The sequence below is a fragment of the Sus scrofa genome, chromosome 5, assembly GCF_000003025.6.
Source record: "Sus scrofa isolate TJ Tabasco breed Duroc chromosome 5, Sscrofa11.1, whole genome shotgun sequence".
Classification (NCBI taxonomy): domain Eukaryota; kingdom Metazoa; phylum Chordata; class Mammalia; order Artiodactyla; family Suidae; genus Sus; species Sus scrofa.
The window spans coordinates 43,098,929-43,118,164 of NC_010447.5; the positions used below are offsets into that span (position 1 = coordinate 43,098,929).

Sequence of the window (19,236 nt, forward strand, 5' to 3'; positions counted from 1 at the left end):
ATTTCAGGCATCTAAGTTTTCCGCCACGTATTTTCTACTCTACATTGAACCCAGTTAACTGAACCAGTCCTTCCCGATTATCTGCTCCTGGAACGATCACACCCCTTTTAATTGCATTTTGCCCACAGTCATCTTTACAAATGTAATCTGAACTCTCTTTTTCTGGGTTAACCTCAGGAACAACTAGCTCTTTCATATTTTTATGCTATTGAAATTGTGGGGCCAGATATGTCCACAGTGGAAACAGTATAACCTTTCTTGCCTTTAACTGTTTTTCTGAAAAGATTTGAAAAAATTTCGGAAACTCTCAGGCATATCAGTTCCTCTGATCTCTGTATTTCCACAGTTACTTTGTTTAAGTATATTTTTTGTTTACCTTTGTGTCTTCTATCACACCCTAAGTTCCTTCATAGTAACCTGCATTGAATTCATTTTGTTATAATGTGGTACCTAAATATCTCAGTACGCGGGCTCAAAAATACATGTTTAAAAATGTTCAGTCAATGAGTGTGTGAATGAAAGAACTAATGATGGCTCCCACAGACCGAGGGAAGTCCGTCCTCCCGTGGGCTAGATGATCTCAAGGTCCCAAAAAGTCTGCTCTGGAAGAGGCTCCGTTGTAATGATGCCCAAACGGTTCTCGGACTAACAAAAAGTGCCGCTCCATCCATACATGCTTAATTTGGAAGCAGCTGTAAGAGACACCTAGCCAGCTCGTTTCCCTCTCTGGGAAGAGGCGGGAGGCTGTTTTCCGTATGGCAGCAAGGCGGCCTCCTGCCGGAGCTGGTGAGACGTTTTCCTCTGGGGAAGAAGCCGAGACCACTTTCCGTACAGGAGCATGGTGGCCGCCAGTAGGAGCAGCCATATAGCATCACGCCCGGGGGAAGAGGCCGCCGTAAAAGAGGCGCCGCTTCCTCTTCTTACTTCTCCCGCCTCCCACCGGCTGTCGTAAAAGGGTGAATGGAGAGCGAGTTGTGGGGGGTAGAAAGGGAGGACAGGGGGCGCGGAGTCAGAGTGGCGCAGCAAGTGGCTGCAGGTGGCGACGGTGGCGGAGGTTGGGGAGTGAGGTAGTGCAGGGGTCGCGGAGGAGGAGGCTGAGAGGGTCAAAAGAAAAACTAAAGCTGCTGTCTGGCCTACTGGTCCGGGGGCCGCGGAGCCCCCGCCCGGGAGATGGACCTCAACCGGATCATCCAGGCGCTGAAGGGCACCATCGACCCGAAGCTGCGGATTGCAGCTGAGAATGAACTCAACCAGGTGAGGAGCGGGCCTGCGGCGCCCCCCTGCCGCCGAGCTGGCTCTCGGGGCTCTCTCTTCTCCGCACCCCGGATCTCCACCAGCACCCGGGCCCCGACCCCGACGCGTCTCTCGGCCTGTCCCACCCCCGCCCCAGCCCCCGCTCCGGGGTCCGGTGGCGCCGCTCTCCTGGGATCTTTTCTCAGCGGCTCACGCACCTGTTGGCCACCTTTGCATCTTTCCTGTCGTTTTCCTTCCCTAGTGCAGTTTGTTGAGCCCGTTTGGTTCGCAAAAAGAAGCTTTAGCAAGCTTTGCTAGTGTTTTCAGGGTGTGATTTCTTTTCCTTAAGTTCGCTGACTTGGTGGGAAAATACACCTAAAATTCAAATCTGAGTTCGGTTTTTCTGCAGATCCAGCCCTTTTTAGGTGTTGCTCTGGCAAACCCTGCCCATTGCCTGCTTCTGCGGGGTTGGCAGGACCGTGTAGACACTGATTGGCAGTTTTGTTGGAGCGCTGGGAAATGCTGCCGGAAGAGTTTTTTCATGGTGGTACTGCTTTACAAAAGATACGCCGAGTAATATTTGTAGGAATTTTTTATAAATGGTAAAATGTGTAAGACTTTCTTTTATCTTCCATCCTCTATCTTTATGAACTAGCCTTAGTTCGAGTGATAGCACCGACATTTCCATACTAGCTTATATTTTCCTCCTCACCTGTAGGAATAAATCACAGCCTTCTCACTAAAAAGTACGAATTAAGGTCTGTTAATGGATAGAGTGACAGCTGTTTGAGGTTGCAGTAATCCTTAAAATGTAAAGAAATATACCTAAATTAGTGGTTCTCAAAGTGTTGCCCAGGATAAGTAGCATCAGTGTCATTTGGGAACTTGTTGGAAGTGCAAATTATGGGGCTTCACTCTAGACTTTAAAGAAACTCTGGGAGTGGGGTCTAATGATTGGTGTTTTAATTAGCTAACTAGGTGATTCTGTGTTTCCTAAAGTGTAACAACGACTTTCCCAAGTAAATGTTCTGTGGGAGTTAAGTTTTCCCTGGTTAAACTGTGAACCTTTGAAAGGGGTTATTTTAATGGGAAATCCAGTGGAATAAGTGTGAATCTAGGATTTCCATGTGTTAAAAGAGTGAGTGACAACACTGACTCTGGAGAGAAGGTTGAGTTGAACTGAAGCCCCAAAGGGAATGTTTTGGTACTTCAAAAAGAAAAGGGCTCTCACTTACAATAGGGGAAAGTTAAAAGACAGTACCTGTCCGAGGCTTTGCAGAGAAAAAGTACTATATACTGCTTGGCTGGAAGAGTAGTAATCCAGGCTTTGGTTAGGAGGGACAAAGCAAGAGCTGAATTTGCAGTCTGCTAGTATGAACAGGGCAGTTGGCCTGTTTGTGACCCTCTTCTCTTCATGGTGAGGCCAGATGTTATTTTTACAGTGTCTATAGGGGATCATATCTTTGATATCATGTTGTATTTCCCTGCCTCTGTTAGCCTACTGTTGCTTTGTTTCTTAGTCATCAGTGTATAAGTGCAGTTGACTTTACAGATGAGGAAAATGTAGGTGAGAAAAACTTCAGAACTGCAAAGACATTTAGGACCCTTTCTTTCATAGCAAATCCATTCCAACCTTACTCTACCCTGCCCTGCACAATATCCTCTCAAGTCATCACAGACTGCAGTTTCCTCTGCAGCTTCTAAAAGTAGCTTATTGCTATGTCACTCATTTAGCATTATATTTTGTATAATGCTTTGGATTAACATGCTTTTAAGCTTTTTTTGAATTTTCTGTTAAATAGATGACCAAAGTATAATGTCACATAATCTTTTAATAAAATATGATTTTAAGGTCGGGCTTTGTATGCTTATACTTTACCACAACTGTAGCATCCTTCTTTGTGGGATAAACAGGTGGGTAGTCTACCATAAAAGATTAGAGTCCAGCTCATTTATTTTAGTCTAGGTCCCTCATCAGCAAATATGCTCTGTGTAGGAAATGGGGGCAGTTTCTACAGTGTCCTGATTGATTTGTCAGTTGGCATTTAGAAGAATAGGCAGTTTCAAAATATAACAGCCTGTGTTCCAAAAGATAAATTCTTATTTAGAACTATATTTTTTCTGTAGCTGACATTGTTTTGTTACCAGTGAGTGGTTCCTTGACTGTTATATCAGATATTGTTTCTCTGGGGAAGTGTGTAGTTTTATTGGAGGGTATTAAGAATGTATCCTGTACACACTTGTCATTGTCTTTAAACCCAGAAGTCCCTTTGGCAACAGCATAGGAAAGTAGGGATGGATAGATACCTCTTTCAAGGTGTTTTTGTTTTTTCTTTTTTTCTTTTTTTGGCTGTGCCCTGCAGCATGTAGAAATTCCTGGGCCAAGGATCAAACTGGTGCCATGGCAGCAATCTCAGTCAATGCACTGACCACACAGGATCCTTAAGCCACTGTGCCAACAAGGACATCTGGAAAGGTTTCTTAATAAATCATTCTCCATCCATATAGGCTCTATAGGGAAATCAAGATATTACTTTCTTTTTTTTTTCTTTTTTGTCTTTTTTTTCACTATTTATTTGGGTCGCTCCCATGGCATATGGAGGTTCCCAAGCTAGGGGTTGAATTGGAGCTGTAGCCACCAGCCTACGCCAGAGCCACAGCAACGCGGGATCCGAGCCACATCTGCAACCTACCCCACAGCTCACGGCAACACCTGATCGTTAACCCACTGAGCAAGGGCAGGGACCAAACCTGCAACCTCATGGTTTCTAGTCGGATTCGTTAACCACTGTGCCACGATGGGAACTCCAAGATATTACTTTCATTGCCAAGCTTTGGAATCTCTTCTTTTCCATGTATCTGTATGTATCATTTTTATTGACCTTTAAGAGAGTTTGCTTGTATGAATAAAATATTTATCATTAATAAATAACGTATTTGTCATAGAGCTTGCATTCTAGTGGAGAAAAATAATACAATTTCAGGTAATAAGTGCTATAGAGAATAAAGCCCTGGAGAGAGTGTTGGAATGTTTAAGTAGGGTGGTCAGTCTCTGAAGAATGACATCAAGCAGAGACCTAGATGTTGTGAAGAGGTGAAGAACTGGGAGAAGAAGAGAGGGAAGAGCAAGTTCAGTAAAGGCCCTCAACTTGGTGTGTTGGAGGGCTGAAAAAGTTAATGTAAAGGTGGCAGTGAAACAGAGTGGGAGAATATCAGTTCTTTGCTTTAGACGAGGTCTCAGAAAATGCAGAATTTAGCTAAGCAAGGAAACTTTATTTTCAGAAAACTTCACTGATATAAGTCCTTTCAAGAAATCATTGAAAGGTGTATTCTTCTTCTTCGAAACTTGAAGGCCACGGTGGAAAAGGAAACTGGATAAATATTTGCAAGGAAAGTAGTATGAGACTATCTGAATTTACCACTGAATGTTTTAGCTGGCCAAATTCACATAGATTGAATCAAGGCTGAAAGGAGAAGACAAAAAGTTGCAGAAAGTTCTTTGAAATGGCAGTTGTGAAAAGAGGAGTTCCAAAATGTGTATAGTGGCAACAGTGTTGCAATAAAGTAGCATCCACTTTTTAAAAGTAGTTTTACTCTAAGTCTAAAGGTTATTTTGTACTTGTGTATAATAAGTAACTAAACTATGTAGATTAGAACTAAACTAAAGAGATGTTTTACTCATTGATTCACTACAGGATCCTCCAGTGTCTCAAAGGTTATAAACATGAGTTATTTTATAAGAATGTAGGTGTGGAAGGTGAGATTGAGCTAAATCTGTGTTAATTTTGAGTCCTGTAAATTGCTATTAAAAGAAATCTGTTATCATAAAAAACTACTTTAAGGAGTTCCCATTAGTATCCATGAGGATGCGGGGTTTGATCCCTGGCCCCGCTCAGTGGGTTAAGGATCTGGCATTTCCCTGAGCTGTGGTGTAGGTCACAGATGTGGCTCGGATCTGATGTTGCTGTTGTTGTGGCGTAGGTTGGCAGCTGTAGCTCCGATTTGACCCCTGGCCTGGGTATCTCCATATGCTACGGGTGCGGCCCTAAAAAGAAAAAAGAAAAAAATGCTGTTGGAGTTCTCATCGTGGCTTAGTGAAAACAAATCTGACTAGTATCCATGAGGACACAGGTTTGATCCCTGGCCTTGCTTGGTGGGTTAAGGATTCGGCATTGCCTTGAGCTGTGGTGTAGGTCGTAGATGCGGCCTCAGATCTGATGTTGCCATGGCTGTGGCATAGGCCAGCAGCTACAGCTCCGATTCTCGACCCCTAGCCTGGGAACCTCCATATGCTGTGGGTGCAGCCCTCAAAAGACATAAGTAAATAGATAAATAAATAAATACATACATACTGTTAAAAATAAATGAATAGGAAAGGTGGTAAATTAACAAATGGAGTGGTATGCCTACACCCACCTAGTTAGGTACTGAAAGGGATCCCTCCCTAGGTCCAAGCTCCTGGGAGGAGGTAAGCAGGGAGGAGGTAAGTCATTGTCTGGCTTTAGCCTCACTGAGAATTTATGAGTCTTTTCTGGGAATGTCAGCAGGCAGGGCTGAGTGGAAGCTCTGGGAATATGGCAGGCCTGTAATATGCTCCAGGTACTGGCATCTGGAGGGATTGTGGTCAGAAGGAATGGACTGCATTCTCTCTCTTTCTCTCTTTTTTTTGCTTCCAAAGTCAACCATGGCCAGACTAAGGAGTAGGTCAAAGCTGGACATGTCTTTGGGGAGAAATGGCCCAGGCAGCAGGCACTTCATCAGCATGGGCTCACTTCTGCATTGTTAAATTTAAAAGATGCCCTAGCAGCAGAGGGCAGCTGGCGACAATAGTTTTCAACACTGTCCTGTGAGGCACCCTGTTCCAGTCTGCACTGGTTCCTCTTTATAGTTCATGCACTGCTATTGTCCATTTTCTTATGTTGGATCTCCTATTTTCTGTAGCCCATGTGTCCCTATTTTCCTTTTTTTTTTTGGCTGCCCTAAGGCATATGGAAGTTCCTGGGCCGGGGATCAGATCCAAGCCACATTGTGACCTATGCTGCAGCTGTGGCAGTGCCGGATCCTTTAACCCACTGTGCTGGGTTAAAGGCCCACGGAACTGAACCTGTGTCATGGTGGTACAGAGATGCCGTGGATCCTGTTGTGCCATGGTGGGAACTCCCTCCCTGTTTTTTTGTTTGTCAGAAATACAATAAACAAAATTGAAGCACAAATAGCATATAAACACTTGCAATGGTTAAGTCATAAAAGTTAAGATCTTAAATTTATAAATAGTTCCTAGAATTTTATTTTATTATTATTATTATTTTTTTTGGTCTTTTTGCTATTTCTAGGGCTGCTCCGGTGGCATATGGAGGTTCCCAGGCTAGGGGTCTAATCGGAGCTGTAGCCGCTGGCCTGTGCCAGAGCCACAGCAATACGGGATCCCAGCGGTGTCTGCAACCTACACCACAGTTCACGGCAACACCAGATCCTTAACCCACTGAGCAAGGCCATGGATTGAACCCTCAACCTCATGGTTCCTAGTTGGATTTCGTTAACACTGAGCCATGACGGGAACTCTGTTCCTAGAATTTTAGAATAAAACAAATACCCTATTGACCAAAGGGTAAGTGGAATAGAAAGAAAACAAATAGCCAACAAACAGGAAAAAAAGTTCAAAGTAAAAGAAATGTCATTTAAAATACAAATAAGGTATAAAATTTTCAAAGGAATAATAAGATAGATGGACACGTAATATATTACTCTTGGGAGTGTTAATGCTACACCCTTTCTGGAGAGCATTTTGACAGTGTAAGTCCAAGAAACATAAAAATGTTATCTTTTATTCATCAATTTTTTCTGAGTAAATTTTTTGATTTGAAGTATTTTAGTAATCATTTTGCTTTGAAGAGTTTTTCTCACTTAAGTTATTTATTTTATATTATTTTTAATATTATTTTATTATAGTGATATATTCAGTAACAGGTGCTAATAGGTATTCATTTATATTGCCCTATTTTTTTATGAAATATTTCTTTGTAATTTCAGTCTTACAAGATTATCAATTTTGCCCCCAGTTTACTTCGGATTATAGTCTCTGACCATGTGGAATTCCCAGTACGACAGGCAGGTGAGTTGGTTCTTTTTTAATCCTTTATAAATTTATTTGTGGGAAAAAGTAGAACTAGAGTTTTTATTTCAATTCCAAGTATCTTCTTTCTTTGAAAACATACACACATGAAGTATTTCTAATGCCTTAAAAACTCACTCTCTTTTTGCCTGGAAATTTAGAGGTCCATACTGAGCTCTTAAATATGCCCTAGTTTTTTCTTTGCTCTTCTCCCTTCCAGCTTCTTTCTGCCTCTTCCTTGTAACTTTGCTATTTTCCCCTCTTAGCTTTCCCAGTTTTAGTAGCTTTCTGTCCCTAATATTTTATGATTCCCCGTGGCCTTGCCTTTGGGCCCACAGGTTAAGACCGTGTTTTATATATGTGAATTCAGCCCCATTCGTGCATCAGATCAGGAAGCAGTGTATCACATAGGTGCTCCTAACCACGTGGCTGGGCAGCAAGCAGGACTTTTGTTAGAAACATGGCACTTACTTTTGAGTCTGTGGGACCTTAGGGATAGTTCCTTAATGTTGTGTATTGTTCTTCTTTTTGCTTTTTTTGTGAGCTGGTCATTAGAACCCAGAAGGTAAAAAAATGAAGAAAGCCTTGGAGTGTCATGAGTCCTGAAAAGAGAATAATGTCAACATAAAGGGGGTAAAATGACAACTATTAAAATATATATAATTAAAGAGACCTTTAAAAATTATGTGACACATACTCATAGATAATTTGGGCAACAGAGAAAAATACAAAGAAAAAAGTAAAAAAAAAAAAAATTACCTGACATTCATCACTCAGAAAAGGTGAACATTATTAGTCTTTGCATGTGTTCAGATATCTAGATAACTTTCTAGATAGAGGAACGATTTTATAGAAAAGGGGTTATACTCTGCATGCGGATAAACATATTTATTTTACTTGAACATAACAGAATGAAAAAGAAATCATTAAGCTTAGGAAAAATATTTATAGCAATGTGTTTGCTTTCCTAAACAATCCCTTTGTGGTTAAGATTAGAAAAACCTTTGGAAAAACATTCACGTTGGAATTATTTTTTACTTTAATGAAGTTTATAAGACTTATGTAAGTGTTTTGAAACAGTTTGATCTTTGACTCTGTTTAATCTTTGTTTTATAAAATAGGACTGTTTTGAAACCACATTTTGCTAAATCAAACCTATTTATTTATTTATTTATTGCTTTTTAGGGCACCACCTGCGGCATATGGAAGTTCCCAGGCCAGGAGTTGAATCTGGGCTGCAGCTGCTGGCCTATGCCACAGGGGATCTGAGCCGTGTATGCCTACAATGCAGCTCATGGCAGTGCCGGATCCTTAATTCACTGAGCGAGGCCAGGGATTGAACCTGCATCCTCATGGATACTAGTCAGGCTCGTTACCTCTGAGCCGCAATGGGAACTCCAGTGGAACTTATTTTAATAACCTATGTGTTTATAGATCCATTGTGAAGTTCCTATTATGAAGCTTTGTAGAAATAGAATTTTTAAAGATCTTAAAGCAATGTGCTAATTAAATATGTCTTCTTTATATGACATATAAACATTACAAAAACCAGATATGCTGTAGATATGCTGGTTTTAAAAAGTAACAAAAATCTGTTTGTATTACACATGTGATTTTATAATTTCCTTTTTAAAATTTAGCCATATACCCTTGGGGAATCATTCCATGTCAGTGCACATACATGTGCTTTATTCTTTATAACAATTATTCAAGTATTTGTTTGTATTAGAATTATGGTGGTTTATTTATAATTATCTGATATTAATGGACATTTCCTTTATTGTCCCTTTTTGTTGTTGTTAATAGAGACAATGCTAAAATGAGCATCCTTGGACACATATCTCTGTATATCCATGGGGATATTTTCATAGAATAAATTGTAACATGGAAAGGTGAAGGATATTAGCAGGTGAAGGATATTAGAAGTATTAACATTTAGAATTTTGAATCTTATCCCCAAGTTGCATTTGTTTGCTCTTTCTATCAATAATGCATTAGAATGCTGGGTTCTCCATGTCCTCACCAACTCTATACAACTTTGAGTCTTAATAACTTAGGTAACCAAAACTTGGGTGTATTTTGATATAAAATGTTAATGGCATTTAAAGGATACTTTTTTCTTCATAATTTATGTAGATTTCAAATTTGTTAGCCACAGGACAGAGTTTGTCTTGGTGGTTGACCATTTCCTAATATATTAGGACAACTTTCTGGTTTAGAACATCTCTTTTATCAACAGTATGAAATATACTATGTAGAATTCTACTGTAACTATCATAAATTTAAGTGCCATTTATAAGTTTTCTGTTCTGTTTAGTCTATTATTAAAATACAGAGGTCCTGGAGTTCCCGTCGTGGCTCAGTGGTTAACGAATCCGACTAGGAACCATGAGGTTGTGGGTTCAATTCCTGGCCTTGCTCAGTAGGTTAAGGATCTGGCACTGCCGTGAGCTGTGGTGTGGGTCGCAGACACGGCTCAGATCCCGCGTTACTGTGGCTCTGGTGTAGGCCGGTGGCTACGGCTCCGGTTAGACCCCTAGTCTGGGAAACCTCCATATGCCGCGGGAGCGGCCTTAGAAAACGGCAAAAAGACAAAAAAACCAACAACAACAACAAAAAACAGAGGTCCCAAGAATATGATAGTAACACCCAGAGAGATAATGCATCATTTTAGCATGATATTTGAAAAAGAATGATGTGGCTTTGATTAAAAAAATGTAAGCCTGTATAAAGCTGTAAAAAATTATGCTAATATTAAGTGAAAGATTATAGTTCTCTAAAATTTTCAGTTCTTGATTTTTTTTTCCTGGGCAGTTTTTTCCCTTTTTCTGAATTTATTTTTATTGAAATATGGTTGATTTACAATGTTATGTTAGTTTTTGGATATTATATATATATATATATATATATATATATATATATATATATATATAGTTTGCATTTGCTAATCTCAAACTCTCAGTCTGTCCCTCCCCCACCTCAACCCCGCCCCCCCAGCAACCACAAGTTTATTCTCTGTCTGTGAGTCTGTTTATATTTCATAGATAAGTTATTTTGATTGTATTTTATATTCTACATGTAAATGATACTATATGGTTTTTGTCTCTTCCTGACTTCACTGAGTTTGATAATCTCTAGGTCCATCCATGTTGCTGTAAATGACACTATTTCATTCATTTTTATGGCTGAGTGGTATTCCACTGTATATATGTATATCATCTTTATCCATTCATCTGTCGATGGACATTTAGGTTGTTTCCATGTCTTGGCTACTGTGAATAGTGTTGCAATGAACATAGAGGTGCATGTATCTTTATGCCTTATAGTTTTGTCCAGATATGTAGCTTGTGGGCAATTCTGAAATATTCTTGCTATTATCAAGCAAGCTTATTAGTCAATGTCCTATATTACCTTACTTTGAAGAAATCGGGAAAAAAGGTAATATTTTGATATGGGCAAACAAAACAAAATAAATTTGGATGTTTGCTCCATGTTTTCCTTTTGAGGTATTGACAAGCTTATTAACATTATTAATATTACCATGTAATGTTCAGAGAAGGGAGCCAATCTTAAATTTAGGATAGTTGTCAGAAATCTCTCAAATGACTTCCAGTTTTTCACTCCTTACCTATAAAGAGAAGAGACTCTTTAATATATGTAAACTTAGGTTCTGAAATGTACTTCCATTAGTACGTTTTGGAGTTGCTATGAGCAGAAATAATTTGAATTTAAAAGCGGTAGTTGAGTTCCCGCTGTGGCTCAGCAGTAACGAACCTGATTAGTAACCATGAGAATGTGGGTTCAATCCCTGGCCTCGCTCAGTGGGCTAAGGATTCTGCGTTGTCATGAGCTGTGGTGTAGGTTGTAGATGTGGCTTGGATCTGGCATTGCTGTGGTTGTGGTTTAGGCTGGCAGCTACAGCTCTGATTCAACCCCTAGCCTGGGAACTTCCATATGCGGCCCTATAAAAGCCAAAAAAAGAAAAGTAGTTGAGACGTATTACATTAGACCTGAAAAAGTCATTGTTGATGACTGATGTGGGACCAACATTTGAAAAATAGGGTGATTTCTGGTTTTCATTAGTTGTCTTCTTTTTGTTCTGACTTTTGGAATATGTATTTCCAAAAGATGGATAGGGAGAGGCTTTAAAGATTAAGTTTATAGTTAAGTTATTCACAGGTTATTTGTTAAGTTAATTTCAGTTTTTCGAGAATATAGAACCTGGAAACAAACAGAACGGTGCCTCTTATTAGTCTAGAATGACTTCAAGTAACTGTTTTGTTAGAACTCATGTGTCCTATTTGTAGGAAATTCCTTGGCTCTTACTCAGAATCAATCTTGTTTTAGATATAGTATAGACATTATGTTACTTTATTTCCTAACCTTTAACAGATTAAAGTAATAACAAGGGAGATAGGGGCTACTAAATTCCTATGAAAAATGGTGAAGCTTAGAAGCATCAACTCAGAAAACACAGCATTCTTCTTCACTGAGTTTATTGGCATCCTTCCGCTGTGAGGTTATGGAACCCAGTTGCCCTGTGTAGGGTGGCTCTGGGTCCAGAGGATAGAGCTTAGGTGAGTTTGAGAAGGAGAGAAGTGTGTGTGTGTTTTAAAGTCAGTTTCAAACTAAGATGTTTGAAATTGTAAGTGAATTTTGCAGAAAAGCAAATTTGAATACTTAATTTCTTTATGAATGGAGACAAAAATTTCTGTTTTCTTTCTTAGCTCTGGCAAATGGTTAGATACTTGAGTTAAATGATTGAAGGAAGATTTTAGATTATTGGTAGAGTTTAAATTATTTTTGGTATTTTTCCTTTATTCTTGGTAATCTATGGTTATCCATAAGAGTAATTAATATTTTCTTTTCAAGTTATTCATTTCAGCTTTAACTAATCAGCGGTTTATTTCAACACATACAAATTTGTAGTGTGCCTTTTATATAGGCCATCTGATATGGTGTCCCATAATAAAAATATTTTTTTAGTTATAAAATTAACAGCATTTGATGACTGAATTATGAGTTAAGTCCATGATTTTTATCTTGTCTGTATCTTTGCTGCCTGAAAAAACAAAACAGACAGAACAAAAAGAAGACAACTAACCATAAAACAGAAATCACACTATTTTTCACACTTATTTTTATTTATAAGACTAGTTCTGTAGGGATTAAAATGGTTTGGTGTATAATATGATTTTTCTTTTTGCAAAGATTAATTTCATGAAATTAGTCAGAAGTGCTGACAGGTTGGACCATATTCTTAGATCATTTATTCATTTTTTCAACAGTTTATGTGTTTTTATTACCAGTGACTAGTATATAATAAAAATACTGAAGTAAAAGATGATACTTAGTCTAGAACCTGTTTGATCTGATATAAAAAAAGACAAAACCCCAAACTAACTAATTCTCTCTCTCTCAAATAATTTTTGTTTTTCAGTATTAGGCCTTATAAATAGTATGACTCATGATCTCAAAGTGCAGTTTGCAGTTAGTAGAGTTTCGTTTAGATCATCATGTATTTAGTCTAAAGATACATACTTGAGTTCTAGATCATTTTTCTGTATATAAACTCTTGATTTAATACGATGTTTTCTGCTTCGACTTACTTTACTAGCGAAAGAGAAACTTCAAATTTATATGTATATTTCTTTCCCCACTTGGCTATTTATAACTGGAAGATTTTCCATTTTTGCTAGGTATCATGTTTAGCATTGAAGGGTTTAGCCTTTCATGCTCTGTAAATCTGAATGAAAGCCATTTTTTCAATACTGCTACATTAGCATTTTTTTTTTTTTTCTCTCATTTAGCTGCCATTTACTTGAAGAACATGGTGACACAATACTGGCCGGACCGAGAACCTCCACCAGGAGAAGCAATATTTCCATTCAACATTCATGAAAATGATCGCCAGCAAATACGTGATAATATTGTAGAAGGAATAATTCGGTCTCCAGATTTAGTGAGGTACATTATACTATATCTATCTGATTAGTAGGGCCACAAAATATATCAATGAGGGAGGTTGGATTTAATCATAGGCCTCAAGTTTGTTTTGTTAAAGATACAAAGTCATGAAGATGGGCACTCAGATAATACAGTTTTAGTTAGTTGTTTTTTTTTTGCATTTATAATTCTTTGTCTTAAAATAGTTTAGAAAAGATGTACTTGCTGTAAGTTGCCACAAAAAGTGTTACAGCAAAAATCAAATGGAACGAAAATCGTTGTATAGATCCCTACTACATTGATAACTAATGTACTTAGTTATGACCTTTAGATTTTTACCATTTGCTTCTCTTTCCCCAGATACAGGGAAAATGACTTCTCGGAATTTTAACCTACCACTTTTTGTAACACTTTACCTATTTTTTAATTCATTTTTATGAACTGAGTATCTTTTTCTTTGAGGAGAAAGTATAAATTAGAAGAATTATCTCTTGTTTTCCAAATTTAGATTAGCAGCTGTAGCACAGTACTGTCCATTAGAGCTTTCTGCAGTGGTGGAAATCTCTGTCCGCACTACCTGATACTTAGCCACGTGGCCTAAAAGCCAACTGAGTACTTGAAATGTGTCTAGTGTCACTGAGGAACTAATTTTTTTTTTTTTTTTTTTTTTTTTTTTTTTTTTTTTCTGGCTGCACTCTTGGCATGCTGAAGTTCCTGGGCCAGGGATCAAACCTGAGCCACAGCAGTGACAATGCCGGATCCTTAATCTGCTAAGCCACGAGGAAACTCCTGAGGGACTACACTTTTTTTTTTTTTTTTTTTTTTTGCTATTTCTTTGGGCCGCTTCCGCGGCATATGGAGGTTCCCAGGCTAGGGGTCCAATCGGAGCTGTAGCCACCGGCCCACGCCAGAGCCACAGCAACGCAGGATCCGAGCCGCGCCTGCAACCTACACCACAGCTCACGGCAACGCCGGATCATTAACCCACTGAGCAAGGGCAGGGACCGAACCCGCAACCTCATGGTTCCTAGTCGGATTCGTTAACCACTGCGCCACGACGGGAACTCCGGGACTACACTTTTAATTTAATTTTGACTAAGTGACAGTGTGCGCACATAGCTAGTGGCTCCCCTATTGGACAGCAAAGCTGTGAAGTCAGAAGAATAATGCAATTTTAAAATAGGAGAAACAAATTCTTTTCAACATGAGCAAGTGATTAGGTTTCTTTTGAAAATGGAGGAGGGAAATAATAGAAACCGAGGTATGGAAATAAAATTATTTAGTTTCAAGAACTTAGATGTATCTTTGTCTGTGAGTGTGTAATACACATATGCCCTAAGCAGAGGAAAGAAAAGGAAGTATGAGAGGGACAGTGAGGAAAGAGGACAAATATGGAACTCCTCTTTGTGCAGTTGTTTTGTTAAGAGGAAAAAATTGATGTCCTGGTGAAAGAAAAGCATCCTTATTCTCACTGGTTGCCCACATCCATTCTGGCACTGGCTTCCCTATGGTACCACCAGATATCCATTTCTTGTCAAAGTCTTTGCATTTCAGATCTCTCTGAATCTTGTAGGCAATGCTTCTACACAGTAATACATGAAAGGATGGCTGTTCACAGTTGTCCTTTGCTTGTCTTGGAATGAGAAAGGATTAAGAGGGTTAATCTGAAGATGAGATTAAATGAATGAAAAGTTTCAGTTTTATTGAATACAGATATTATCTACTGGTTGTTTAGGAACAGTTGCTGGTGGCACAAGAGGATATCTTTATTGTGATATTCTTTGTAGCTTTGCCTTTCTTACGTCTTGAAGGCTAACTCTAACCACTCTGGAAGAAATATTCTGAAAGTTTATAGAAGAGTATTACAAAGGATCTTTTGCAAATTGATTTATAACATAAGGAAAAAGGATTATTTGTTTCATTTCAGTGAATTCAAGTTATTCAACTGAACACATACCTTTTTCTTCTCACTGTGGATTTACTTTCTTACCATTTGCAAGTGACCATGTAAGGATATACTGATAATTTGTAGAAGAGAAATTTTTTGCCTTCACTTTCTTTTCAATCCCAGTTAAAATTGGGATCCAGTTGAAGAATGATGCCTGACCTGATGCATTATGTGATCACATCTTTTTTTATCACTTAACTTTGTAATTTTATTAAAGAGATGCCTTTTTTTTTTTTTTTCTGTTTTATGTCTGCCCTCTTGCTTTTTTCTTTAATTCTTGGGGAAAAACTCTTAGCTTTCCTCTTCAATAATTGCCAGCTAATGCTTATTATTTATACCCAACTTATAGAAATTAGTATCTGAGGAATCTCTGGTAGGTGTAGTATCCTGTATGGCTGGGAACTGACAATGAATGGTTCAAGCCTTGGCCTCACAGAGGTGCTTCTTGCTGTGATGTGGGCCTCCATTTTACTTTCTTTGACCGTTTTTAGTTGAAGTGATAAAACGTTTTTAGTTTTGTTTTCTTCTTAGGCTATGATAACCAAAATACAAAATATAATAAGCTGGGAAATTTTATAGAGCTGGGGTGGATCCACTGTTTTTTGAAAAAGTTTTATGAATTTACTTTTAAATTCTCTTTTTTTAAAGCAAAGTTGTATTTAGGATATTATCATTTGAAAGATGTCATTCATTTTAGGCAGTCAACCTTGGTGTTTGTTTTCTTTCAGTGAGTTTGAGCTACTGGGGCAGTTTTTCTTTCTTTTTTTAGGGGGGAGGGGCACACCTGTGGCATATGGAAGTTTCTAGCTTGGGTCCAATCAGAGCTGCATCTGCCAGCGTACATCACAGCCACAGCAACACCATATCCAAGCTGTGTCTGCAACCTACACCATAGCTCATGACAATGCTGGATCCCCTAACCCACTGAGCAAGGCCAGGGATAGAACCCATGTCCTCATGGATATTAGTCGGGTTTGTTACTGCTGAGCCATGACGGGAATTCCTGAGGAGGTTTTTCTTGATAGGATTACTCTTTTCCTTCCAACCCTAGATAGATAACTATATAATGTAGGTAAATGGGAATCAGAGTGTTTTTATGTAAAATATTAGAGGTCTTTGAAGCCTGATATTTATAACTACTTAGATTTTGGACTTTTTCCCCCCCACCTTATAGAGTCCAGTTAACAATGTGTCTCCGTGCCATCATTAAATACGATTTCCCTGGTCATTGGCCAGCGGTAGTCGACAAGATAGACTATTACTTGCAATCACAGAGCAGTGGAAGCTGGCTTGGCAGTTTATTATGTCTGTATCAACTGGTGAAGACGTATGAGTAAGTTGATTTCTGTTGGTTGAAGATACCAGCCATGTGTTACTTGGAAAGAATTACATTGCATAGAGGGGTCTGCTATGATTATTCTGCAGAATGATGTTAGTTTGGTAAATACAGTTAAACATGTTTATTTTCTACAGTTTTTCAAAGACTATTTAATCTGCTAATGTACTAATCTCTAAGGTAGTCCTTCTCAAATTTATTTGTTAGTCTCAGCTTTCCTTGGAAACTGATGGAGAGGTACCTTAACATTTGTCTTTAAGTGAGCATATTGTTAAGTAAAACAAACATTTACTTTTTTGGATGCAAGGTAAACAATGTTTAAGTTTCTCTGTTGGTGACTTTCTTTTCTGTAAAAGTTGTTTGGGAGGTGTGGGACTAGTGTTGCATTTAATAGCATTGCTTTCTAGTATCTAAGGGGATTGTTTTCCTGCAGTCGATAGTCTTCCTTTTAAAAGAATTTTTAGAGACTATTTTAGATGGATACCTAGTTAAAGTGATCTAAGAGCACCTAAATTTGTATACTGTTTTAACATCTCAATGTAGGAGAGTGGATGAATCAATGTTTCCCCCCGTATTATATGTTATATAATAGGAATGTCTTTTTAAACTGACATTCAACTTGTATAGGAAGGATTGTGATATGATGAAAACTAATTTCAGTACTAAAAAATTCATATAGGAAAGTTGCAAAGCTGTCTTGGATTTTTTTTTTAAACTAGTTTCTTTCTGGAAGGATTTTAGGTATTCTGCTTAAAATAGGGATGTGCTTTCTCAAAGTTCTTTTCATGTTTATTCTAACAATCCAAGTAGAAAATATAAGTCTGTGTTTCGTATGTTATTGTTTTATTAGCTTTATGTAGTTTAGAAAGTATTGTTTTTCATTCATTGTTTATAGCTCTTTTGTGGGGAGAAATTATTTTTCTCTCTTTTTGTCTTTGCTTGTGTAGATATAAGAAAGCAGAGGAAAGAGAACCTCTTATAGCAGCAATGCAAATATTTCTGCCTCGTATTCAGCAACAAATCATGCAGCTCCTTCCTGATTCCTCACATTATTCTGTTTTACTACAGAAGCAGATCCTGAAAATCTTTTATGCACTTGTTCAGGTAAGTTTCTATAGCAGAAGATGACTATGGTGCTTGTATTTCTGCCTGACACATAGAAAGTTCTCAGTAAGTGTCTGTTATTGTTAAAAATTGCACATTATATATTCTCACTATATTAAAAAAAAAAAAAAAATCCTTGTGAGAGAAGAGGCTTGCAGAAGTCAGCTTAATTGTCCGAGTTAACTGAGTGGCAGAGCTGAGATTCAGTGTTTGTTTCCCTTTCGTTCCAGTATCTGAAGTCTGAGTATGGAAGAAACAAGGTAGTCAGCTGCGCTAAAAACTGGTAATTTGACTAATTTGTCCATAGCATTCTGCCTATAGATTAGTTACGATTATAGGTAAATGGGAAAGTAAAGAAGAGAGCCCCCTTTAAAAAAATCTTCCTTAGGGAAATCACTTTGAGGCAGATGTTTTTGTTGTTGTTGTTATTATTATTTTTTAAATGGTTATTTCCTCAATACAGTTTTTTTTTTCTGCTGTACAGCATGGTGACCCAGTTACACATGCATGTACACATTGTATTTTTGCAATTATCATGCTCCATCATAAGTGACTAGACATAGTTCCCAGTGCTACACAGCAGGATCTCATCGCTAATCCATTCCAAAGGCAATAGTTTGTATCTCTTAACCCCAATCTCCCCAACCACCCCACTCCCTACCCCTTGGCAACCACAAATCTATTCTGCAAGTCCATGATTTTTTTTTCTGTGGAAAGAGTCATTTGTGCCTTATATTAGATACCAGATGTAAGTGATATCATATGGTATTTGTCTTTCTCTTTCTGACTTACTTCACTCAGTATGAGAGTCTCCATCCATGTTGCTGCAAATGGCATTATTTCATTCTTTTTGGTGGCTGAGTAGTAGTCCATTGTGTATATATACCACATCTTCCTAATCCAGTCGTCTGTTGATGGACATTTGGGTTGTTTCCATGTCTTGGCTATTGTGAATAGAGCTGCAATGAACATACGGGTTCATGTGTCTTTTTTAAGGAAAGTTTTGTCCGGATATATGCCCAAGAGTGGGATTACTGTGTCATATGGTAGTTCTGTGTATAGATTTCTAAGGTATCTCCATAGTGGTTGTACCATTTTTTATTCAGTGATATCTTTTGCCATTAGATATAGTAATACCCTATTTATTCAGTTTTTTTTTTTTTTTGTCTTTTTTTTGCTATTTCTTTGGGCCGCTCCCGCGGCATATGGAGGTTCCCAGGCTAGGGGTCTAATCGGAGCTGTAGCTACTGGCCTACGCCAGATCCACAGCAACGCGGGATCCGAGCCGCGTCTGCAACCTACACCACAGCTCACGGCAACGCCGGATCATTAACCCACTGAGCAAGGGCAAGGACCGAACCCGCAACCTCATGGTTCCTAGTCAGATTCGTTAACCACTGCACCACGACGGGAACTCCAATACCCTATTTATTCAAAGGCCAGAGTTCTCTTTCCTGTTGGGATAAGCATAGCCAGGATGAGGAAGTTAGAGGCTTATGAAATGGTTTTCTTAAAGCCTCTACCTCTATTTGGTTTGCTAAGAGAATAAGATCTAAA

General features: G+C 38.5%; 1 protein-coding gene across 2 annotated transcripts in view; it reads left to right on the forward strand.

Moving 5' to 3' along the window:
- The window catches only part of IPO8 (importin 8), an 83,059-nt gene continuing 64,643 nt past the window's right edge, over positions 821-19,236 (forward strand). The window contains exons 1-5 of one of the 2 annotated variants that reach the window (XM_003126400.5): positions 821-1,254; positions 7,264-7,345; positions 13,156-13,312; positions 16,414-16,572; positions 17,523-17,679. In XM_003126400.5, the coding sequence (XP_003126448.2) occupies positions 1,171-1,254; positions 7,264-7,345; positions 13,156-13,312; positions 16,414-16,572; positions 17,523-17,679 (639 nt within the window). In that variant the 5' untranslated portion in view covers positions 821-1,170. The remainder of the gene's footprint in view (positions 1,255-7,263; positions 7,346-13,155; positions 13,313-16,413; positions 16,573-17,522; positions 17,680-19,236) is intronic. The other variant, XM_005664009.3, reaches the window with a different exon arrangement.